This window comes from Staurois parvus, unplaced genomic scaffold (assembly GCF_062004578.1).
Source record: "Staurois parvus isolate SC_StPar_1 unplaced genomic scaffold, SC_StPar_1.0 ptg002045l, whole genome shotgun sequence".
NCBI lineage: Eukaryota > Metazoa > Chordata > Amphibia > Anura > Ranidae > Staurois > Staurois parvus.
In genome coordinates, this window is record NW_028319841.1 from 243,586 (window position 1) to 269,422 (window position 25,837).

Here is a 25,837-nt window from a genome sequence, read left to right on the forward strand (position 1 = left end):
CACCAAAAAATGCGCAGGACCCATTTTTGGTCCGTACTAGAATCAGATCGCATTGGGTATTCACACCTATGCGATCCGATTCTGCACATCGCACCGTGCTATGTGGATCACTTTCGTTAACATACACACCCACAGCGGATCGCATGAACGGGGTGCGATTCTGATATGGTGTGGGTGGAATTCGCACAGAAAATGCTGCGAATTCCACACCGCATCAGTGTGAACTCGGGCTTAACATCTTCAGCCCGACCGCACACAAATGTGCAGCCTCCGGGGGTCTGGGCCTAGACGCCGAGCGGACGCACTTTTGTGTGCAATTAAGAAAAACATATGTGCTGAGAGCGCGCGCCCTGCACACTCCCAGCACACATGTCCGGTACTCAGAAAGGTCCCGATCTCCTCTTTCAATCGGGACCTTTCCCGATCATGTGACGGCAAATCACGGCTGTCACATGACCCTAAATTCCTGCCCCGCCTCCTGGCTTCTAAAACCCTTAGGGCCGGGAGGCGCCGGTGCCAAGGGGTTAAGGATATTAAAACTCGATTCTCTGCGTTATCGAACCTGAAATCAAAGTGGAGAAAGGGGCTTGATGTTGTCAGATGAGACTTTTTGTTAATCGACTTTAAATAGCTGTAAACTTTGGATTGTGGGAGAAAACTGGAGTGTCTGGAGGAAACCCATGCAATAAAAAGGAGACCGTGCAAACTCCGTGCAGCCAGGAAACTATGCAGGCTCTGACCTGCTTGCTGCTTCTGCACATGGCGAAAAATTTGCAGAATGCAGTAGAATCAGAGGAAGCCATTTTCAGTCCAGGAGAGGAGCCGGTACAACGGTGCAAGGCTGGAGGAAGCGGGGATGGAGGGGGGATATAAGACTGGAGGGGAGGAGCCGGTACACCTGGGCAAGACTGGAGGGGAGGAGCCGGTACACCTGGGCAAGACTGGAGGGGAGGAGCCGGTACACCTGGGCAAGACTGGAGGGGAGGAGCCGGTACACCTGGGCAAGACTGGAGGGGTAGGAGCCGGTACACCTGGGCAAGACTGGAGGGGTAGGAGCCGGTATACCTGGGCAAGACTGGAGGGGTAGGAGCCGGTACACCTGGGCAAGACTGGAGGGGTAGGAGCCGGTACACCTGGGCAAGACTGGAGGGGTAGGAGCCGGTACACCTGGGCAAGACTGGAGGGGAGGAGCCGGTACACCTGGGCAAGACTGGAGGGGAGGAGCCGGTACACCTGGGCAAGACTGGAGGGGAGGAGCCGGTACACCTGGGCAAGACTGGAGGGGAGGAGCCGGTACACCTGGGCAAGACTGGAGGGGAGGAGCCGGTACACCTGGGCAAGACTGGAGGGGAGGAGCCGGTACACCTGGGCAAGACTGGAGGGGAGGAGCCGGTACACCTGGGCAAGACTGGAGGGGAGGAGCCGGTACACCTGGGCAAGACTGGAGGGGAGGAGCCGGTACACCTGGGCAAGACTGGAGGGGAGGAGCCGGTACACCTGGGCAAGACTGGAGGGGAGGAGCCGGTACACCTGGGCAAGACTGGAGGGGAGGAGCCGGTACACCTGGGCAAGACTGGAGGGGAGGAGCCGGTACACCTGGGCAAGACTGGAGGGGAGGAGCCGGTACACCTGGGCAAGACTGGAGGGGAGGAGCCGGTACACCTGGGCAAGACTGGAGGGGAGGAGCCGGTACACCTGGGCAAGACTGGAGGGGAGGAGCCGGTACACCTGGGCAAGACTGGAGGGGAGGAGCCGGTACACCTGGGCAAGACTGGAGGGGAGGAGCCGGTACACCTGGGCAAGACTGGAGGGGAGGAGCCGGTACACCTGGGCAAGACTGGAGGGGAGGAGCCGGTACACCTGGGCAAGACTGGAGGGGAGGAGCCGGTACACCTGGGCAAGACTGGAGGGGAGGAGCCGGTACACCTGGGCAAGACTGGAGGGGAGGAGCCGGTACACCTGGGCAAGACTGGAGGGGAGGAGCCGGTACACCTGGGCAAGACTGGAGGGGAGGAGCCGGTACACCTGGGCAAGACTGGAGGGGAGGAGCCGGTACACCTGGGCAAGACTGGAGGGGAGGAGCCGGTACACCTGGGCAAGACTGAAGGAAGGGGGGAAGGAGGGCGGATAGAAGACTAAATGGGGGGGGTGGAGGGAGTATAGAAGACTGAAGGGGGGCGGTGGGTGGAGGGAGGATGTAACACTGAAGGGGGGTGTGTGTGGGGAGGATATGAGACTGAAGGGGAGGCCAGAGTTCAGATTTAAAGCAGAGTTACTTTTAAACTCGTTGATTATATTTGTCGTCTGGAGGTTTCCTCCCCTTTTCATGTGTCGATCGATGTCTTCCCACAGATGTTGAACGCAGACGAATTTACGATATCGTTAACGTCCTGGAAAGCTTGCACATGGTTAGCCGTCTGGCCAAGAACAAGTACATCTGGCACGGCCGCCATAACCTCAACAAAACCTTCCAGGCGTTGCGACAGGTTGGGGAGGAGTGCAAATACGCCGACCAGATCCTCCACCTGAAGAAACGAGAGCAGGAGGAGCCGGAGTCTCTGGATGAAACCCCAATTCCCAAATCGCTGGTGAAGCAGACGGAGATCAGCTTCGTGGAGCTGCCGGGACTGGAGTTCAGAGCCGGTAAAATCTTTAAGGGGGTCCACATCTTTGTGAGGTCCTGGACTCATGACATGGGGGGGGGCTGTCATCACTTCTCTGAGCTCTTTATATTCATTGGTGTGGTCTGTCCTCCATGGGGATGAGCTACACTGGTGAGCAGGGGCGGACTGACAACTCATGGGGCCCCCGGGCAATAGGGGATCATGGAGCCCCAGGGGCGGACTGACAACTCATGGGGCCCCCGGGCAATAGGGGATCATGGAGCCCCAGGGGCGGACTGACAACTCATGGGGCCCCCGGGCAATAGGGGATCATGGAGCCCCAGGGGCGGACTGACAACTCATGGGGCCCCCGGGCAATAGGGGATCATGGGGCCCTTGTGTCCTTGCCCAAACTAAAAAAAAAAAGCCTACGAGAGAGGTACCAGGGGCATCTCATGGGGCCCCCTACTGACCCGGGCTCTCGGGCAGTGCCCAAGTTTCCAAATGGTCAGTCCGCCCCTGCTGGTGAGCTCAAAGACGAACTCCATTTATTTAAAAGAAAAAAATAAACATCCTGGCACTTATTAATTACTTAAGCTCCGGAAGATTGTGTGCCCTTCATGACAAAGGTATTTTTTGCTATTCAGTGCGGCACTACTTTACCGGTAATTGTGTGGTCATGCAAATCTGTACCCAAATGAAATTTATATAATTTTTACACATAAATAGTGGCTTCTTTTGGTGGTAATTTTTATGATCTAAATGAAAAGAGTGAAAATTTAGAAGAAAAACACAGGCGTACCTCGGTTTATGAATTTAATGCGTTCTCCGAGACGTTTCGTATTGCGAATAGTTCATAAACCGAAATGTTGTTTCCCATAGGAATGCATTGAAAAGCAATTAATCCGTTCCGGATGTCAGAAAAAACTAAAAAAAAAAAAAAAAAGTCGCTGTCACTATAGGTTGGTGCCGGTTGTTTGTTTGTTTTTTTTTTCTTCACTATAGTTCAGAGATTCAGCAGTCACTTTCCCCCCAGCTAAAAGAAACAATGTTTCCTTTTTAGTTTATTTCCCTGAGTTAAAAGAAATAGTGTTTCCTTTTAGTTAATTTGCGGAGATAAAAGAAACAAATGTTTCCTTTTTGGTTTGTTTCCCGGGATAAAAGAAACCGTTTCCTTTAGCTCCAAGGAAAGTGACAGCTAATTCTGTGAGCTATAGTGAAATAAATTAAAAGCCGGCAATTGCATTTAAAAAACGGCACCGACATACACTGCGTATTATGAAAAAAAAAAATTAGTAAACCGAGGTAGTATTTTCAATGGATTTTCATTCATAAACCAAAAATTACATTAACCAGGGCTTTCGTAAATGTGTGTGTGTGTGTGTGTGTGTGTGTGTGTGTGTGTGTGTGTGTTATTTATTTTCTCCTTGCCATTTGTCCGCACAGCATCAGTGAACAGCAGGAAGGAGAAGTCTTTACGGGTGATGAGCCAGAGATTCGTCATGCTCTTCCTGGTGTCCAAACCGCAGATTGTGAGCCTAGAAATCGCTGCCAAAATTCTCATCGGAGAAGATCAGATTGATGATTTAGATAAAAGCAAATTCAAAAGTAAGTTATTGTTTATTAACTGTTCTAAGGTCCGGTTCACACCAGAATGCGTGCGATTCCCAAATGTTTTCATGTGTGTTTTGACACTGGACCATGAAAAAGTGGTGCTTGCTTCCTTTTTTTTTTTTTTTTTTTTTTGTGCACAGATATTTGTAAGGTAGCTCTGGCATAAAACTCCTGGTGTCTTTCTGCACCTAAGGAGTGGCACAGATAGCTGGCCATAGAAGTGTGTTTGCATCAATGTTTACCTGCACATGACCAGTTTGCAAGGGTTCCGATCCTAGACACACGATGTATAGGCTGCATGGGATCTGATCCTAGCCACAGCAAGACCAGGCTGCATGAGATCAAACAGGCACATCAAGCAAGGCTTCAAGGGATCTAATCCTATACATAAAATTAACAGGTTGCGTGGGATCTGATCCTTGCCACAGCATGACCAGGCCGCATGGGATCTGATCCTAGCCACAGCATGACCAGGCCGCATGGGATCTGATCCTAGCCACAGCATGACCAGGCCGCATGGGATCTGATCCTAGCCACAGCATGACCAGGCCGCATGGGATCTGATCCTAGCCACAGCATGACCAGGCCGCATGTGATCTGATCCTAGCCGCAGCATGACCAGGCTTGCGTGGGACCTGAGCCTAGCGGCGGCACGGCCAGGCTGTGTGTGGGACCTGAGCCTAGCGGCGGCACGGCCAGGCTGTGCGTGGGACCTGAGCCTAGCGGCGGCACGGCCCGGCTGTGCGTGGGACCTGAGCCTAGCGGCGGCACGGCCCGGCTGTGCGTGGGACCTGAGCCTAGCGGCGGCACGGCCCGGCTGTGCGTGGGACCTGAGCCTAGCGGCGGCACGGCCCGGCTGTGCGTGGGACCTGAGCCTAGCGGCGGCACGGCCCGGCTGTGCGTGGGACCTGAGCCTAGCGGCGGCACGGCCCGGCTGTGCGTGGGACCTGAGCCTAGCGGCGGCACGGCCCGGCTGTGCGTGGGACCTGAGCCTAGCGGCGGCACGGCCCGGCTGTGCGTGGGACCTGAGCCTAGCGGCGGCACGGCCCGGCTGTGCGTGGGACCTGAGCCTAGCGGCGGCACGGCCCGGCTGTGCGTGGGACCTGAGCCTAGCGGCGGCACGGCCCGGCTGTGCGTGGGACCTGAGCCTAGCGGCGGCACGGCCCGGCTGTGCGTGGGACCTGAGCCTAGCGGCGGCACGGCCCGGCTGTGCGTGGGACCTGAGCCTAGCGGCGGCACGGCCAGGCTTGCATGGGATCTTACAGGCACATAATGAACAGGCTGCATGGGATCTGATCCTAAACCAGCTCACTGTTGCTCTCTATGCAACTTTTTTCTTTCACAGAAAGGTTTGTTGAATTAATCTACATTGACTACATTCCACTTATTTGTTTATTTTCTTTTCTGCAGCAAAAATCCGGCGTTTATATGACATAGCCAACGTCCTGAGCAGTCTGGGCCTCATTAAGAAAGTCCATGTGACGGAGGAGAGGGGGCGGAAACCAGCGTTCCAGTGGACGGGGCCCGATCCTTGTACCGGACAGCAAGGTGAGGTCATGTGACCATCTGTCTAGGCACTTTAAAGTGTGTGGCACCTCTGAATATATTTGATTTCATGCTTTACTAGATGCAGTTTTTACAAGCTAATCCTTCATTTGTGCTTCCCTGGAGATCCTGCCATTAACAGCACTTCCTGTTGCAGGCTGACAACTCTACGCTAGTGCTTTGCAATTGGCAGCAGTGTTGTCAGCCTGCCATGCGTGCTCCATCATATGATCATTGGGCTGCCTATCTGACAGACCTGCTGTTTACATGAAAGACACGTCGGGAAATGTGCACAAATCTCAGGAGGAGATCTCGCCTCTTTAGTGGTCAAAGGAAAAAGGGTCCCTGCTGGGAGAGTTCAGTGACACCTGTTTCAATTTTCCATCAGCTTTTTAATGTTTTTGTTGAATGGAGTGGAGAGGGATTAGAACCCCTGTCTGTATCCCCATTGGGGACAGTCGCCTTTTCTATTTGTCCTGTTTACCAGAGCGAGCGTGAAACAAAATTCCCAAATCTTGGGTGTTCACCAGGACAGGAATAGGTGGGTAACCTTCCAATGGGAAATAAGTGGTAAATCCACCTGCGCTGCTGCGTTTACAATATATGATATAGAGACAGCTGCCAACATCCAATCCTCACCTTTTAAATGGACATATAATATACAAATAATCAATATTGATGTAGCGCTGTGATAACTAAGTATCAAATCAAATATGGTTAACCATAGTAACTGTATGATTTCTCACGGTTGAAACCCACTTTATTGTTAAAACAGTGTATTCTGTGTCAAACAGCCCGCACAATCACACAGTGATTCCCTCTGACAGCGGTTCTCAACCTGGGGGTCGCGACCCCTTTGGGGGTCGAACGACCATTTCCCAGGGGTCGCCTAAGACCATCGGAAAACACATATTTCCGATGGTCTTAGGAACCGAGACACCGCTCCTCTCTCCGGCGATGTGTGGGCGGGATGATACGCTGCTCCTGTCACCTGGCCACACCTCCGCCTCCTCGCCGCTGATTGGCCACCGGAACTGTAGCTCAGGAGAGGCACACAGGCGGCCAATCACCGGCGAGGAGGTGGAGCTTGGAGAGGAGGAGCCGAGCAGCAGCGCGCGTACATCAAAGAAGATCGAGGGAGCTGCCGGAGCGAGTGAAGAGGAGAGCGGCCAGAGAAGGAAGACAGCTGACAGGTAAGTGAGAGAGCGAGCCCAGGCTGTCACTAATACCAACGATGGGGCGCTATTCCTCCCCCCACTGACACCAACGATGGGGCGCTATTCCTCCCCCCACTGACACCAACGATGGGGCGCTATTCCTCCCCCCACTGACACCAACGATGGGGCGCTATTCCTCCCCCCACTGACACCAACGATGGGGCGCTATTCCTCCCCCCACTGACACCAACGATGGGGCGCTATTCCTCCCCCCACTGACACCAACGATGGGGCGCTATTCCTCCCCCCACTGACACCAACGATGGGGCGCTATTCCTCCCCCCACTGACACCAACGATGGGGCGCTATTCCTCCCCCCACTGACACCAACGATGGGGCGCTATTCCTCCCCCCACTGACACCAACGATGGGGCGCTATTCCTCCCCCCACTGACACCAACGATGGGGCGCTATTCCTCCCCCCACTGACACCAACGATGGGGCGCTATTCCTCCCCCCACTGACACCAACGATGGGGCGCTATTCCTCCCCCCACTGACACCAACGATGGGGCGCTAGTCCTCCCCCCGCAAAATTACAGTTATGAAGTAGCAACGAAAATAATTTTATGGTTGGGGGTCACCACAACATGAGGAACTGTATTAAGGGGTCGCGGCGTTAGAAAGGTTGAGAAACACTGCTCTATGACATATAAATCACTATTTATAGATGGTAAAGACAAAAAAATTGCAGTCCACAGTATCCAGTATAGATGTATAAACACGCTTTTAGAGGACACACATGCTCCTGTGCTCGTGCAAAGTGGTAGGCGACAATCCTTATATGGCTAGCATGCCCGCTCACCTTCCCCCTGCGACCCACAGGGGCCAAATAGCCTTACGGGTCACACCTTGACCCTATGCGTTTTCTCCAGGTGCAAGATACTCTTCACTCTCCAATGCTCTCTCCTTCACCATCTGCTATTCCCCCTGAATAGGTACCGCTGGGCATGTACTTAACTCATGGGATGGTGGCAGTCATGAAACAAAAACACAAAGATCCTCCATAGTGCAAAACTGTATATCACATTTATTCTGTTTAAAACCGCCAAGTTACAACTCACATTTCAGCAGACGAAATTTCACTTGTAACACCTCTCATGGGTGTACTGAGGCACTCTGGTATAGCAAAATGGCGCCAACCCGGAAGTGCGTCACCACGTCACTACGTCACATCTACGCGTTACGCCACGCCCCTCGTAGCTTCGTCAGGATAGTGTCATGGTCATTTCCCCTGGTATTTATAACGGGATCTTGTTGTTCATTGATTGATAATTATGCACCTGGAGAAAACGCATAGGGTCAAGGTGTGACCCGTAAGGCTATTTGGCCCCTGTGGGTCGCAGGGGGAAGGTGAGCGGGCATGCTAGCCATATAAGGATTGTCACCTACCACTTTGCACGAGCACAGGAGCATGTGTGTCCTCTAAAAGCGTGTTTATACATCTATACTGGATACTGTGGACTGCAATTTTTTTGTCTTTACCATCTATAAATAGTGATTTATATGTCATAGAGGGAATCACTGTGTGTCGAGATTGTGCGGGCTGTTTGACACAGAATACACTGTTTTCTCACGGTTGAAACCCACTTTATTGTTAAGTCATACAGTTACTATGGTTAACCATATTTGATTTGATACTTAGTTATCACAGCGCTGCATCAACCTTCCAATGGGGACACTAGATCTGGTGGGGGTTCTCCTCTCACTTCCTGTTTTGGCTATAGGACAGGAAGTGAAGGCAAATCTTCCCAATGGGAACACAGATGGCAAAAAGTGTTAATTCTTAAACCTTAGTCTATCCAAAAATAAAAATAAAAATGTGTTTTTAGTTCTACTTTAATTCTTGGCGATTTTTTTTTTTTTTTTTTTTTGGGTTTGGCTTTGCTCTGAACCCGAAGGCAGAGGCCCGGGCCAATGAGCTCCTGCTGGGACATTCCCCACCATCATTTTAAGTCTTTGTCCTAGACTTTGTGGTGATTTTTGGTTGGTGATGTACCAGGCATCCTCGCCCCTTTTGTGCATGTGCAGCAGCTGGGCAAGGATTGTCCTCCCGGCTGAGGCTGACTGGCTCAAGAATGACAGGTGAGTTCAGATTCAGCCAAATCCAAGCTCCATTACTAGTGGCTCCCCTTTACCTTTTTAAAGTGGTTGTAAACCCTCCCATATACCTGGCGTAGTGAACAGCTTCAGGTGACACGCAGAGATGAAACCAATCCTCCTACGTAAGCTGTACCTGTTTATCTGCAGCTATCTGTGTAAAACCTCCTTCCAAAGTACAGAAATTACACAGGATCTCTCAGCTCTGCAAAGCAGGGGTCAGAGAGCTCTGAGAGCTGATTGGAGGGAATAGACACACCCCCACTACACAGCTTAACAGGAACAGAGCTGAGGCTGTCAGTCTGCTGGAGCTCCCTCCCCTGTCACCATTTTTCTCTTGGTGTCAGGAAAACTTGTCAGAAGTGACTCACGCAGATAGAGGAATGAAGCAGCAGACAGAAATGGCACTTAACCACTTCCCGTCTGGCCGTTGTATATAAACGGCCGGATGGTGGCAGTGAAGGGGCGGGTGGCTGTTTTATAAACAACCTCCCTGCTTGTGCGCGCTCCCAGGGAGCACGCAGCACCACAATCCGGTGCCCGCTGTGTCCTCCGGACACAGTGGAACACCAATCCACGTACGGGACCTCTGTGCGAGGTCCCGATCATGTGATCACTGTTTGGCCAATCAGTGATCACATGCAGAGTAGTAAGCAAGATGTCACTTCTGACATCATTGCTTACTACGTGTGAAATCTGTGAATGATCACAGAAGTCACATGGTACAGTGCTATTCACAACAGCCTTGTACCATGTGACAAGCTGTGACCAATCACAGCTCACACAGTATTTCTCAATGGCTGCAGGAATGCAGCCAGAGAGAAGGAGAAATGATTGCTTTTACAGCCTTTATGGATGTAAATCAATCAAAAAAAATCATCGCCCCCCCACAAGTAGTACAGTGCCACCATGGTGACACTGTACTGCTAGGGTGACAGTATGTTAAAAAAAAAAAAAACCTAAATAATATAAAAAAAAATTGTTTTCAAAATTATAACTTTTGGTTATGAACTAATTTTGAGTTATTTTTTTTTTTTCTACTAAAAAATTAACTGAATAAATTTTGGCAAAAATTTATGATATAATATTTATTTGCAAAATTTTATAAGAAAAACACGTTATTTTCAAAATTTTTGGACTTTTTCATTTATACAGCCAAAAAAAATAAAACTCCCAGTGGTGAATAAATACCACCAAAATAAAGCTTTATCTGTCTGAAAAAAATTCTAAAAAATGGCAAATGGGTACAGTGTTGCATGACCGCGCAGTTGTCATTCAAAGTGTGATAGCGCTGAAAGTTGGTCTGGACTGGAAGGGGGTGGAGAGCGCCCGGACTGGAAGGGGGGGAAGCGTCTGGACTGGAAGGGGTTAATGCTCTTAATTAAGACGTATAGAGATATGCTTTGTACATATTTCGTATTTGAGGTCTGAAAAGGAGGGGGGTGGGGTGGGAGGGCTTTGAGCCCCCAAAAAACACATTGGCTGTTCCGTGTTGTCATTTTGTGATCCGATACTAATAAAGATTTTGGACTTGGCACTGTTTTGCAGTCTCATTAGGCTATACATCTTCAAATCGGGGCATTTTAAATTCTCCAATGTCGCGGAGTTCCTCTCATTATGTAGCCATTCCATTTGCTGACTCCTATTTTGTTTTTCAGAGTCCTCTCCTGGCCACAGCTTAGCGGGCTCCGTGGACCTGGATCTGAGATCTCCTAAGGAGAATTGCGCCAAGAATCTCTTTTCCTCCCGCGGCAAGCAGAGCTTCACCCGCCACCAGTCTTTAATCAAACTGGCCAGGAGCATAGAAAATGACCGGCGGAAGATCAACTCTGCGCCCAGCAGTCCTGTAAAGAGCGGTGCGTACCTTTCCTAATCCTCCTAATGTCCATTGATTCCGAGGTCAGCGTTAAGATTTATTTCTATAAAGATTGTATTCACTTTTTTTTTTTTTTATATTTTTATTAATTTTCAAATGAATAAATGATACAAACTTTCTCTTTAAAAACAATAACAGTGATAATACAATAATCATATCGCCCATTACGCCCTCCCCCCCCCCAATATCTCCTATCTACCACCCCCCCTCCCCAACCACCCCCCATTCTCCTAATCCTTTCTGGGGATCCACATCTTCCAAAGAGGATAAAAAGGTGAACTCGTTATATTTTATATTATTCCCGCATACATACGCATATTTAACTTTTTTTAGTTTTTAAATTCCTCCCATTTATTCCATCTGTTCTATTCCAAAAAAAAAAAAAAAAGTTTTTTAAAAAAAACTTAGTTTATTTTTTTTAATAAAATTTTTATATGTAAATTTTGAATTTTTTTTTTTTTACTTAAAACCTATTCAATTAAAAAATTTTTTAAAGATCTAATTTCTTCATAAATTTTGGCCTAAATGTATTCTGCAAAATACTCCCGTATTCTTTCCTGGATACACAGAATATAACTGGATATCACATTTATAGGGAAAGTTGATCCAGGGAATATCTGATTGCCTCTCGGGGGCTCAGGAAGGAATTTTTTCCCTGCAGGAGCAAATTGGATCGTGCTTTGCTGGGTTTTTTTTTTTTTTTTTTTTTTGCCTTCCTCTGGATCAACTGTGGGTGTAGGATTATAATTTTTTTTTTTTTTTTTTTTTAATGGTTGAACTGGATGGACTTTTGTCTTTTTTCAGCCAGACTAACTATGTAACATGTTGTCCCTTAAGTTGATGTGTTGAAAGCAAAAAAAATGGCCAAGTGTAAGGTTTTGTGCGACTTTGACAAGGACCAAATTGTAATGCCGATTTTGGCAGGTACCCGCTCCCACTGCGATCGCCTAGTCCAGTGGTTCTCAACCTTTCTAATGCCACGACCCCTTAATACAGTTCCTCATGTTGTGGTGACCCCCAACCATAAAAATTATTTTCGTTGCTACTTCATAACTGTAATTTTGCAGTGGGAGGACTAGCGCCCCATCACTGATGTCAGTGGGATGAATAGTGTCCCATCGTTGGTGTCAGTGGGAGGAATAGTGTCCCATAGTTTGTATCAGTGGGAGGAATAGTTTCCCGTCGTTGGTATCAGTGGGAGGAATAGTGTCCCATCGTTGGTGTCAGTGGGAGGAATAGTGTCCCATCGTTGGTATCAGTGGGAGGAATAGTGTCCCATCGTTGGTATCAGTGGGAGGAATAGTGCCCCATCATTGGTGTCAGTGGGGAGGAATAGTGCCCCATCATTGGTGTCAGTGGGAGGAATAGTGCCCCATCATTGGTGTCAGTGGGAGGAATAGTGTCCCATCATTGGTGTCAGTGGGAGGAATAGTGTCCCATCATTGGTGTCAGTGGGAGGAATAGTGTCCCATCATTGGTGTCAGTGGGAGGAATAGTGCCCCATCATTGGTGTCAGTGGGAGGAATAGTGTCCCATCATTGGTATCAGTGGGAGGAATAGTGCCCCCATTATTGGTGTCAGTGGGAGGAATAGTGCCCCATTGTGGGTGTCAGTGGGAGGAATAGTGCCCCATTGTGGGTGTCAGTGGGAGGAATAGTGCCCCATTGTGGGTGTCAGTGGGAGGAATAGTGCCCCATTGTGGGTGTCAGTGGGAGGAATAGTGCCCCATTGTGGGTGTCAGTGGGAGGAATAGTGCCCCATTGTGGGTGTCAGTGGGAGGAATAGTGCCCCATTGTGGGTGTCAGTGGGAGGAATAGTGCCCCATCGTGGGTGTCATTGGGAGGAATAGTGCCTCATCGTTGGTGTCAGCGGGAGGAATAGTGCCTCATCGTTGGTGTCAGTGGGAGGAATAGTGCCTCATCGTTGGTGTCAGTGGGAGGAATAGTGCCCCATCGTTGGTGTCAGTGGGAGGAATAGTGCCCCATCATTGGTGTCAGTGGGAGGAATAGTGCCCCATCATTGGTGTCAGTGTGGTGGAGGGGGGAATAGTGCCCCATCATTGGTGTCAGTGTGGTGGAGGGGGGAATAGTGCCCCATCATTGGGGTCAGGGGGGGGAATAGTGCCCCATCATTGGGGTCAGGGGGGGGGAATAGTGACCCATCATTGGTGTCAGTAGGGGGGGGGGAAATAGTGTCCCATCGTTGGTGTCAGTGGGGGGAGGAATAGTGCCCCATCGTTGGTATTAGTGACACAAATGATGGGGCACTATCCCTCCCACTGACACCAATGATACTTACCTTGCTGACCCCTGCTCCAGCCTGGGCTCTCTCCCTCTCCCATCTACAGCCTGCATACCTGGCTGCAGCAGCAAAATTTGCACTTACCCGTCAGCTGTCTTCCTTCTCTGGCCTCTCTCTTCACTCGCTCCTGCAGCTCCCTCGATCTTCTTTGATCTCCGCGCGCTGCCGCTCGGCTCCTCCTCTCTAAGCTCCACCTCCTCGCCGGTGATTGGCCGCCTGTGTGCCTCTCCTGAGCTACAGTTCCGGTGGCCAATCAGCGGCGAGGAGGCGGAGCTGTTGAGTGATCCCGGAGGTGTGGCCAGGTTACAGGGGCAGCATATCATCCCGCCCACAGATCGCCTGAGACAGGAGCGGTGTCTCGGTTCCTAAGACCATCGGAAATATGTGTTTTCCGATGGTCTTAGGCGACCCCTGTGAAATGGTCGTTCGACCCCCAAAGGGGTCGCGACCCCCAGGTTGAGAACCGCTGGCCTAGACTATTGGAAGCAGACGTTGTCGTCCCCCCCCCCCCCTCCCCTGTCGCGTGTCCCAGAAGACTATGGGGCCATTTGCTCCTCATTCATACATAGTGAGCACCCATCTGTGAAGCCGCAAGGTGTCAGTCAGTTGCCCACACTTAAGATGTCATCTGTGGATGTAGGATTAGATGCCTAGACGCCAAGCGGCCGCACATTTGCGTTCAGTGATAAAAAAAAAAAAACATAAGTGCTGAGAGCGCACGCTCCCAGCACACGTCCGGTACTCACAGAAAAGTCCCGGTCTTCTCTTTCAATTGGGATCTTTCCCGATCATGTGACCGCCGTCACATGATCCCTAAACGCCCGCCCATCCCGATTTCTGAAACTCTTAAAGGGCCGGGAGGCGCTGGCGTGAAGGGGTTAATGTGTTTACTGTGTGCTCTTCTTCCTTTTTTTTTTTTTTTTAATAAAGAGAAATCCAGTGATCTGTCTCTTTGCATAGAGCTCTGTGTTGTTTACCAACACGGAGCTCTAGGCTGTGATTTGACGCAGCTGATCAGCAGGTCCCGGCCATGAATCATTGTCAGGGATCTGCTGACAGACTCTCGCTGTGTCAAATCACATGGGAGTGGGCGGGCGCGTGCCTCCCTGACCCGGAAACAGGCAGCAACGTACCAGTTGCGGCGGGTCGGCAAGTGTTGAAACCAAACCAGATTTTTTTGGACAGGTGCAAATAACGGTCCTTCCAGAAATCCAGTGAGCTCCTCGGGGTGATTTGCAGTACCGGGAATCTTTACACAGATCGCATCCAGCAGCGATCATCGCAGGTAATCTCTGGCTGTGCGGACGCTGCCAACTTGTCATTTATAGTGAATGGGCAGCCAGCTCAGCAGCAGGAATCAGAAGATTCTTGCCGCTGCAAATTGCACCCCGTCAAATCGCCCGTGAGGATGTAGCCTTACACTGTTCCAATTCATCATCCCTGAATATGTATTTTCAACTATCACTACAATACTTTTTTTTTTTTTTTTTGTCTAACAGATTCCAGTGACCTCTCTGTCCCCAGCAAGATGGCTCAACTTGCAGCAATCTGTAAGGAGCAGCTCGATCAGACAAAGTAAGTTTGTGTTTTTGTTTTTTGTTTTTCTCTTTTTCTTTTTTGTTTTTTTTTTGTTTTTTTTTTGTTATTAAATGCAAGTTTGTTTGTTTATTGTGATTTGTGCTAGGCTACCAAACGCCCGAAAGGTCGTGTCAATTTTACTGTTGTGTTAAATGAATGTTGTACTTCCTGTGGTTACTGCTGCGTTCACTCCGAAACTTGACTTATTTAATAAGATTGAATAGCCGCTTTTGGACAGGGGAGTTGAAAGGGATTTAAACATGGATGCAGCCGTGACATTTCTGGTACAGACTGATCCCGTCCTCTTACCGCAGACTGGGATGTAATCCCCGGGACAGCTGCTTTGTCTGTCTCAGAAGGCATTCGCTCGGCATATCACTTTTCATAGGCAATGAGATTTCGGTTAGTGTTACTCAACCCCAGACCCTGCATTCACTATATCCGCTCTCCCCGGACCCTGCATTCACTATATCCGCTCTCCCCGGACCCTGCATTCACTATATCCGCTCTCCCCGGACCCTGCATTCACTATATCCGCTCTCCCCGGACCCTGCATTCACTATATCCGCTCTCCCCGGACCCTGCATTCACTATATCCGCTCTCCCCAGACCCTGCATTCACTATATCCGCTCTCCCCAGACCCTGCATTCACTATATCCGGTCTCCCCGGACCCTGCATTCACTATATCTGCTCTCCCCGGACCCGGCATTTACTATATCCGGTCTCCCCGGACCCCGCATGTACTATATCCGGTCTCCCCGGACCCCGCATTCACTATATCCGCTCTCCCCCGGACCCCGCATTCACTGGATCCGCTCTCCCCCGGACCCCGCATTCACTGGATCCGCTCTCCCCCGGACCCCGCATTCACTGGATCCGCTCTCCCCCGGACCCCGCATTCACTGGATCCGCTCTCCCCCGGACCCCGCATTCACTGGATCCGCTCTCCCCCGGACCCCGCATTCACTGGATCCGCTCTCCCCCCCCGGACCCCGCATTCACTGGATCCGCTCTCCCCCCCCGGACCCCGCATTCACTGGATCCGCTCTCCCCCCCCGGACCCCGCATTCACTGGATCCGCTCTCCCCCCCCGGACCCCGCATTCACTGGATCCGCTCTCCCCCCCCGGACCCCGCATTCACTGGATCCGCTCTCCCCCCCCGGACCCCGCATTCACTGGATCCGCTCTCCCCCCCCGGACCCCGCATTCACTGGATCCGCTCTCCCCCCCCGGACCCCGCATTCACTGGATCCGCTCTCCCCCCCCCGGACCCCGCATTCACTGGATCCGCTCTCCCCCCCCCGGACCCCGCATTCACTGGATCCGCTCTCCCCCCCCCCGGACCCCGCATTCACTGGATCCGCTCTCCCCCCCACCCCGCATTCATTATGTTTCCCACAGTACACACAACATGGAAATGTAATTAGTTTAGTAAATATAAACTGCTAAATCCCTTTTTTCATCAGCAGTATATAGCAGTCTTGCGACTTCTATCAGTGTCCAGCTGAGCACTTTTTTTTGAGCTTGTAGGATAAGTTTTCATTCTCCCCTGATTGTCCTGTGAGGCTGCATGACCCCCGGCCCTCTGTCTGGACAGCGCAGATTGGCCCTGTGCTGATCACATGCACCCTCCCAAAGACAAGAAAAACACTCTAGCCTTACACACTAAACTGAGCATGTGCAGAGTGCCTCCTAGTGCTCTGTACTATCAGCAGATGGATTGGAGACAGTAGAAGGGGAGGATCAGAGGAGACAGGATCAAACCGCTTTTTTTACACAATGCAGAGGATTAACCCCTTAGGTTCCACAGTGAGTATAACCAGCACGCTTTACTGCCTCTACAGACTGATTGTACTGATTGTGGGTTTAGGAACACTTTAAATACCACTGTGCGCCGCCCCCCCCCCCCCCCAATCTTCCTGGGGTGTTTTTTATCCATGTGTGTCTTTATGACAGTAGGGAACAAGGTCATCCCTTCCTGTTGGGGCTCACTGGCTCTTGCTTTGGCTCTTTAGAGAGCATTTGACAGGTAGTGAGGAGGCCTTGTATCGCCTCCTCACCCCCTGCTTGAACCCTACACTAGCATTCTGCAATCATGTGCATTGCCCACAGCTGCAGGGTGGCCCCATTCACTTGCCAAAAGCAGCAGGGGGTATAATTTCTGCCGCAGTCCTGTGTTCATCTCTTGGGTAGCGATTTGTGTGTGTGTGTGTGGGGGGGGGGTCAGTAAAAGTGCGGCTCAGCCGTAGGGTTTTACTACCCCTCAGTATGAATGAGCCCTTAGCAGCTAGAGAGAGCGTTTGCAAGATTTTCACTGGCCTTTCAAAGTTCATCAAAGCCAGGAAAGGGGGGGATGGGTCTGGATTCTGCAGGGTAAGTGATAGAAGGGTGGGGCGGAGGGGAGAGTAGGAATGGCCCTCAATATTCATTTTTCGATATCTTGGTGTTTTTCCTTCCAGGGATGTAAAGAAGATGAAAATGAAGATGTCGAGAGGGAACGCCAAGACCGTTGTAAAGCCTCAGAACGCACCGTTGCAGCCGGTCAGTCCTCTCATTTACCAGGCTCTGCCTCTCGTCCAGCCTCACGTCAGCTCCCCCACCTCCTACGCGGTCTATCTGCAGCACCCTCCCGGGATTCAGGGACACGCTGTCCTGGCTGCCCAAGGTGAGAAGAATTCATTGGAAGATGAGAAGACACTTGTCCCCGGTGGGCCAGCTGAGAGCGATTCTCCGCATGACAAGTGTTGCAGGAAACCCCCAGAGCATGACAATGGCGCCTCCAAAAGGATGAAAGTTTCAGGACAGGAGGATCTGGCTGAGGTTTGTCACTTGCCAGTCTAATTTTGTATGTGTTCCTATGTGTCCGTGTACACATCTTCCTTTTACAGTCGTTTTTTTTGACCGCCGAAAACTTGCGTTCAGCAGTCGATTTTATCAGAGTTTCAAATGCAAAATGCTTTTAAACGCAGCAAATTGTGTTTATAAGTGCTTGCACGTTTTTTTTTAACTCTTCCAGTTCCCAATGCTGTCCAGAGCGTTTTTTCATCATGAAAAATGCATGCAAAGCGTTTTCAAGGTACTCAAATAGACAAAACACTGAACACAGGATGTTCCTACCAAGCTTGTCACACATTGTAATGACCAATTCACACCTCAGACCTCTCCCACCCTTGGAAACAAAAGAGATGTTCATGACCATTCACACCTCAGACCTCTCCCACCCTTGGAAACAAAAGATATGTTCATGACCAATTCACAGCTCAGACCTCTCCCACCCTTGGAAACAAAAGATATGTTCATGACCATTCACACCTCAGACCTCTCCCACCCTTGGAAACAAAAGAGATGTTCATGGCCATTCACACCTCAAATCTCTCCCACTGTTGGAAACAAAATATATGTTAATGACCATTCACACCTCAGACCTCTCCCACCCTTGGAAACAAAAGATATGTTCATGACCAATTCACAGCTCAGACCTCTCCCACCCTTGGAAACAAAAGATATGTTCATGACCATTCACACCTCAGACCTCTCCCACCCTTGGGAACAAAAGATATGTTCATGACCATTCACACCTCAAAACTCTCCCACCCTTGGAAACAAAAGATATGTTCCTGACCATTCACACCTCAGACCTCTCCCACCCTTGGAAACAAAAGATATGTTCCTGACCATTCACACCTCAGACCTCTCCCACCCTTGGAAACAAAAGATATGTTAATGAGCAACTCATACCTAAGCTAATCTCAACACATACTGCTGTCTCTGCTTCTACTCTCTGTATTTCTCTGAAATGGTTAATAATTTACCACTTTTCAGTGCATTCTGGGCATTTGGGAGGTTCTCCTGTGCTCATCTTTAAAAATGCTTCTAAACGCAAATGTGCTTAAACGCGGTATGCAAACCCGGCTAAACAGATGTTTTTTAACCTACGTTTTCCATCGTTCATAAGTGTTCTGTGTACATGGGCCTAATACTCATGCACTGCCACAGATCAATGATAAGCTGCTGCGAGATCCTAAATGTGTTCCCACACCAATAAAATTCCCCAAGAATAGGCTACGCTGCCCCCTAGTGACGCAAAAAAAAAAAACCTAAATAAACACCCCCCTGAGCATCAAACCCAATGTGTAAATGAATAAATCTGTGAAACAGTCAATGGTTCCCAATGCAGCAGCCGCTGCCCCCCATCCTTGTGACAGAAGTACAGCGAGAAGTACCCCGTACACCTTTTTAAAAACAACGGGGCTCCGTCCACACGGCCGAGATATTCAGTCACAGAGTCCTGTGAATGAATGAACTACAAGTCCTGACAGCCTAAGCGGCTGTCGGCTTGTAGTTCTCAATGAACTACCACAGCGCTGTGGAGTGCCTTTTTGGTAGTTCATTGATTCGTCCCGTCAGAACTGCTTTCCTGTACATCCCGTAGGGGCAAGAAGATATACTGACAGCTCTGCCGGAGACCCGCATGGCATCTGCTGATCGCTGGTGGAATGCTTTACAGGCTGCTGCAACCAAAAGTAACACATGCATATTATTTTTACCTGCAAAAAAATGTGCATTTATTATTTTTGGTCAAAAGCAGAAATGTCCCTGGTCACTCACGCCTCCTCTCCTTTCAATCCCCCCTCCCCCACCCTTCCTTCCTCCATGTCCTTGGACGCAGAACATTTTGGGCCTAGCTCTTCAGGCCTCCTACATCCTTGTTACAGTCCAGTTCCCTGCAACAGGACTTCAGTCTCGCTTGCTGAACTTTATTGCAATGAATGACAGAGACACTCTACCCATCCTCATACCCTCACCTATTTTCACCACCTGCATGCTGCCTCAAGGTCCATGTCTGGATACGGGCAAACTCCATCGCAATTGACCATTGCTTGTACATGCAAAACGATTGATTTGAATATACACATGTCTAGGGATGCGCCGGAACTTCAGCCACCGAAACATATTGGCCGAAAATAGCCCCATTGGCCTTTTACCGATAGGAAAAATGTAGCCGATACAGGAGAACGTGTACTGCAGATGTGAGAGGGTGGGGGCAACGGCAGAATTGGCTGTCACTTTCCCCCCAGCTAAAAGAAACTGTTTCTTTTCTGAGATTATAGAGGATTTATATAGCGCCAACAGTTTGCTCAGCGCTTTACAATATAACGGGAGACAATACAGCAACAATACAGTTCAATACAAGAGGGAAAGGAGGGCCCTGATCCTGGGAGCTTACAATCTAGGAGGGAGGGGCTAGTGGTACAAAAGGTAGTAACTGTGGGGGATGGACTGGTTGGAAGAGTAGGAGATTCCAGTATTAGCTGATGGCATAAAAAAAACCAAAGTTTCCTTTTTTAGTTTCTTTTCCAAGATAAAAGAAACAAAGTTTCCTTTAGCTCCAGGCAAAGTGACAGCTAATTCTGTAGTGAAGGAAAAAGAAAGCCGGAAATTGCATTTTAAACCGGCACCGACCTATAGTGACAGCCAATGAGGGAGCCTCTTTGTATACACTGCTACCTCACTGTATACACTGCTCCTCTCCTGCCCCCTCCTTGCACACACTGTTCCCAACCCCCTCCCCCCTACAAAGAGGACCTGTCACTCATATGCTATCACATAGGGGACTATTGGTCTCCTATGTGATAGCAATAAAATCATAAGTTAAAAAAAAAATGTAAATATATATGAAAGTAGAAAAAAAAAATACAAAAGAAATTGGAGCCTCCCCACCCCACATACATTTCGGTTCGGTTTTTGGCCACATGCATTTTCATTTCAGTGCACGACTACACATGTCCATTCGTTATATATTTGGGGCAGGTGCATGAAAGGATTTCTGCTGAGGATTCATACTTAACCTGTGATAACTTTTTTTTTTTTTTGTTTCTACAGAGATTGATTCCTTCCGGGTATCTGATCCCCTTGCAATTGGCACCGATTGGCAATGAGTCTGGGAATGATCACACCGCTTCCTGTACAGATCAGAAGATATTCACTTCTCCTGTCGCAGGTAGGAAATCCATAAGCTGCCACTGGTAACTGTAAGTTGATCTTCGGGTATTTTGCACTTTAGGGCTCGGTTCACGCTGCCGCGACTTGGGATCCGAATTGTGAGACCACAAGTTTCATGACGTGAAATTCTTTTAGAAAAGGTTCCTGTACTACTTCAAGGCGACTTCTTCTATCTGACTTGTGCCCATAGACTTTAGTGGTAGTCACCTCCTGGTCAGATCCTCATCCAGACTGATGTGTATTTGGATCCGATAAACCGTTTTTTGTTTTTTTGTTTTTGTTTAATCAGTTGGAAAAAGTCAGGTTTTTAACAACAAAATTGGTTAAACGCTTCCCATCCGCTCTATAGCAGTGATACTGCTACAGGGCAGCACAGGTGTGCAAAATCACATAAAATATGTGATTTTGCATTTCCAGGTAGGGCGCGCGCCCTACCCGTGCTGCTGTTTGCGGCCTTGGCTGTCAATCACCGGCACCCGGTGATCGACAAGCATTACCGACAAAGGGAGAGAACTGCATGTAAACAACACAGATCTCTCCCGTCAGCTCCTGCACGCTGCTTTGTATGGCTTTGCATGAATTTTCAACCGATTTGAATTCCAACAATTCCGAAAATTAGCCTTTCATTAGACTTCCAATTAATTAGAAATCCTCCTTCCCGCTGGCCCCCGCCAGTGCGAGGGGCGTCCTTCCCGCTGGCCCCCCCCCCCCCCCCCCCAGTGCGAGGGGCGCCCTTGCCGCTGACCCGCCAGTGCGAGGGGCGTCTGGTAGAGACATTTTAATATAGATTGTACCATTTTCATTTCTATGTTTTTACCTTTCTAGGACTCATCCCGCTGAAGTTCATGTTGTCACCCGGCTCGGTGGCTCCTCTGCCTGTTCTGGGCCAGGCTGCGCCCCCCGTGACTGCTTCATCCTCTTCTTCTTGCCCGTGTCCCAGTCCAGGAGTGCTGAACTTCACCCTACACAACAAGGACCTGATATCGCCTCCTTGTGGTAGTTCGCAGCCCGTCACCATCTCGCCACGAAACAGGAAACACCCGGAGGAGCTGCAGGCGGCCCAAATGTTAAACTTTAAACACCTTTCCCCCGTCCCGTACCATGGACAGCCCTTCACTCTCTTCGCTGTACCGCAGGTATGTCCTGTAAACCTATAGTGCAAAGTACTAACCTTAGAACTCTGGAGAAAAAAAATTAAATATGTGATGCAGACTCGCTAGAATTAAAGTGTCACTAAACCCCCAACGGTACAATCAGTCTGTAGATGCAGTAAAGCATGCTTGTTATACTCACTGTGGGACTCAAGGGGTTAATCCTCTGCATTGTGTAAATAGGCTGTTTGATCCTGTCTTCTCTGATCCTCCACTTCTTCCAGTGTCGCCCTCTTAATAAGACATATTGTGTGTAGTCACTCTGCACATGCTCAGTTTTGGTGTGCACTGCTAGAGTTTTGTTTTTTGTTTTCTTGGGAGAGTGCATGTGATCAGAACAGGGCCAATCAGCTCTGTCCAGACAAAGGTCAGGGGTTCTGCTTCCTCCTAGAGCAAAATGAAAACTCCTCCTACAAGCTTTAATCAGGGCTCGGCTGGACACTGATTGAAGTCACAAGACTGCTATATACTGCTAATGAGAAAAGGGATTTAGCAGAAAATAATTGCATTTCCATATTCTGTGTACTATGGGACAGTGGATATAGTGAATGCCGGGTCAGGGGTGAGCGAATGTAGTGAATGCCGGCTCCGGGGTGAGCGAATGTAGTGAATGCCGGCTCCGGGGAGAGCGGATGTAGTGAATGCCGGCTCCGGGGAGAGCGGATGTAGTGAATGCCGGCTCCGGGGAGAGCGGATGTAGTGAATGCCGGCTCCGGGGAGAGCGGATGTAGTGAATGCCGGCTCCGGGGAGAGCGGATGTAGTGAATGCCGGCTCCGGGGAGAGCGGATGTAGTGAATGCCGGCTCCGGGGAGAGCGGATGTAGTGAATGCCGGCTCCGGGGAGAGCGGATGTAGTGAATGCCGGCTCCGGGGAGAGCGGATACAGTGAATGCGGGGTCCGGGGAGACCCGATGTAGTGAGAGCGGATACAGTGAATGCGGGCAGAGCGGATGCAGTGAATGCGCGGGGTCCGGGCAGAGCGGATGCAGTGAATGCGCGGGGTCCGGGCAGAGCGGATGCAGTGAATGCGCGGGGTCCGGGCAGAGCGGATGCAGTGAGAGCGGATACAGTGAATGCGGGCAGAGCGGATGCAGTGAGAGCGCGGGGTCCGGGCAGAGCGGATGCAGTGAATGCGCGGGGTCCGGGCAGAGCGGATGCAGTGAATGCGCGGGGTGCATAGAGAAGCACAGAGACCCAGTGATGATGTCCCTGGGCCTAAAATAAGGAAACAGAAAATTTTAATTTAATCATTATAAATAGCATCTTTGAGTGGAGAGAAAGGAACCAGGGAAGGCAAAAAAAAAAAAAAGCAGCAGATCAAACGCCATCTTTAAATGTATTTTCTTGTCTTTCCACAGGCGGGGGTTCCCCTCACTCCTAACGGATCTCAACCACTGAAGGACAACTTTTTCCGCACACCAGGGGGTGTGACCTCTTCACCGATCGCGTCCTCTACTCCCAACGGAGGATCTCAGGGACCTGTTTATGTATCGCAAAGAAAACTTGATGTGGGTGGAGATGATTAACCTAAGACCTGTCCCTTGTTTTTTTACTGTTTTAGGGCTCATGGCCTAAATCTGAAGGATGCTCAGATCCAAAAGTCATGTGAAATGCTCAGGAATATCTTGAGGGAAAAAAAAATCCGGACAATTTTTGGGGGCCTCTGCCATTGGCCGTTTAGCTAAGCTGGCTCTTGGTTCCATTACAGCCTTACAGGTCCTCTTAGCCCAGTCTAGGGAACTTCGACTTATTTCTTGACTTGAAGTAGAATCACAATTGGCAGCAAAACCCGCACCATTTCCATTCACATACACTATTTTACTTCATTTTTGTGCCACTTTTAATTTTTTTTTATAGTTCTTTTCTTCACTCCTTTAACTTTTTAATGCCTGCCTATGATTTAAAAGGGGAAATGACTGGGTGGGCATGGATGCAGCTTTGACTTACCCATTTTGGTTCAACCAGGGTTCCTCTAGAGTAGGGCTAGGCAAACTTCAGCCCTCCAGCTGTTGCTGAACAGCAAATTCCATGAGGCCTAGCAAGGCTTTGACGGCCACAAGCAGCTGTTGCTGAACAGCATATTCCATGAGGCCTAGCAAGGCTTTGACGGCCACAAGCATGCGGAGGCTCAATGGGATTTTTAGTCCTACAACATTTGGAGAGCCATAGTGCCTACTCCTGCTCTAGAGGTTGGTAGGAGGTTCCTTGAGCTGATGGCGATTGGACTCACATTTGGTGGCACCTCCGTGATTCCAGAGTCTACACCACTTTGCAACTTTCCAGCAGCAAGACACTGGAGATCTTGAGAGATGTCTGTAAGGGGTTGAGGGACGTTCTCCCAACTGATTCTCCCATTCACTCCCCCAAATTAAATTGGTTATAGCAGGGGTTCTTTGAAACTTGGAAATAAATAAAGGGTTCCACTGGGGTAAAAATTTGAGAGAGGCGGAGTCAGAAATGTAAAAAGTCTTCTTCTGATGCTTATGGTGAAAAGTTTGAAGAGCCCTTCTAAACTTCTGCGGCTGATATGCATTTTATGACCGTGGTTGCTGGAAAAGCATGACTTGGCAATAGAGTAATGCATTTTATACATGTCCCTCTCCTTATTTCCATTCGCCAGTTTTGGAAAGAGATCACATTTTTATTATATTTTTATAAAAGAGCTCCTGCCAAAGGCTTGGCTGGAAGATGGTTTAGATGAAAAAGAGAAGTTATCTGGGTGTAAAGATTTGCTGCTTCAAAAGCCCTGATTCCAAGTCCTTGAATACCATGTTGATGTGAGGCTTGGAGATCCGAAGATTAGAAAAGTAGCCAAAAAGCATGGTGATGATAAATACCGTATATATACAGTAAATGTTATATTCAGATCAGCTGAGACTGTAAATAGAATTGTTCCATGAATGGTCAGGTTTAGCTTCTAACGGTCCTGGACCTAGGGCCTCCACCACCATGCTGATGTGGGATTTGGAGATCCGAAGATTAGAAAAGTAGCCAAAAAGCATGCTGATGATAAAATCAGTATATATACAGTAAATGTTATATTCAGATCAGCTGAGACTGTAAATAGAATTGTTCCATGGTTGGTCAGGGTTAGCTTCCATTTACAGCCTCAGCTGATCTGAATATAACATTTACTGTAGATATACTGAGACTGTAAATGGAAGCTAACCCTGACCAATCAGGGAACAATTCTAACAGTCCTGGACCTAGGGCCTCCACCACCATGTTGATGTGGGATTTAGAGATCCGAAGATTAGAAAAGTAACCAAAAAGCATGGTGATGATAAAATCAGTATATATACAGTAAATTCTATTTATTTCAGCTGATCTGAATATAACATTTACTGTATATATACTGATTTTTATCATCCCCATGCTTTTTGGTTACTTTTCTAATCTTCGGATCTCCAAGTCCCACATCAACATGGTGGTGGAAGCCCAAGGTCCAGGAACTTTAGAATTGTTCCTTGATTGGTCAGGGTTAACTTCCAATGGTCCTGGACCTAGGGCCTCCACCACCATGTTGACATGGGACTTGGAGATCAAAAGATTACTGATCTTAACATCGACATGCGTTTTGGTTACTTTTTTGTAATCTTTTGATCTCCAAGTCCCACGTCAACATGGTGGTGGAGGCCCTAGGTCCAGGACCATCAGAACCACTCCAAGATTGTCCAGGGTTATCTTTTATTTATAGTCTCAGCTGATATAAATATATTAGAATGCAGATACTTTACAAAAGTAACCAAAAAGCATGTCGATGTTAAGATCAGTAAAGTATCTGCATTCTAATATATTTATATCAGCTGAGACTATAAATAAAAGATAACCCTGGACAATCTTGGAG

The 25,837-nt window shown here is 49.2% G+C and overlaps 1 protein-coding gene across 1 annotated transcript in view; it reads left to right on the top strand.

Annotated features, from left to right (window-relative positions):
• The window catches only part of E2F8 (E2F transcription factor 8), a 32,328-nt gene extending 7,292 nt beyond the window's left edge, over positions 1 to 25,036 (top strand). Inside the window, exons 4-12 of the mRNA XM_089664798.1 lie at positions 2,353 to 2,643; positions 4,050 to 4,211; positions 5,628 to 5,765; positions 10,737 to 10,934; positions 14,755 to 14,830; positions 17,290 to 17,656; positions 20,720 to 20,837; positions 21,665 to 21,975; positions 23,349 to 25,036. Coding sequence (XP_089520924.1) covers positions 2,353 to 2,643; positions 4,050 to 4,211; positions 5,628 to 5,765; positions 10,737 to 10,934; positions 14,755 to 14,830; positions 17,290 to 17,656; positions 20,720 to 20,837; positions 21,665 to 21,975; positions 23,349 to 23,516 — 1,829 coding nt within the window. The 3' untranslated portion in view covers positions 23,517 to 25,036. The remainder of the gene's footprint in view (positions 1 to 2,352; positions 2,644 to 4,049; positions 4,212 to 5,627; positions 5,766 to 10,736; positions 10,935 to 14,754; positions 14,831 to 17,289; positions 17,657 to 20,719; positions 20,838 to 21,664; positions 21,976 to 23,348) is intronic.
• Positions 25,037 to 25,837: the final 801 nt, after the last annotated feature.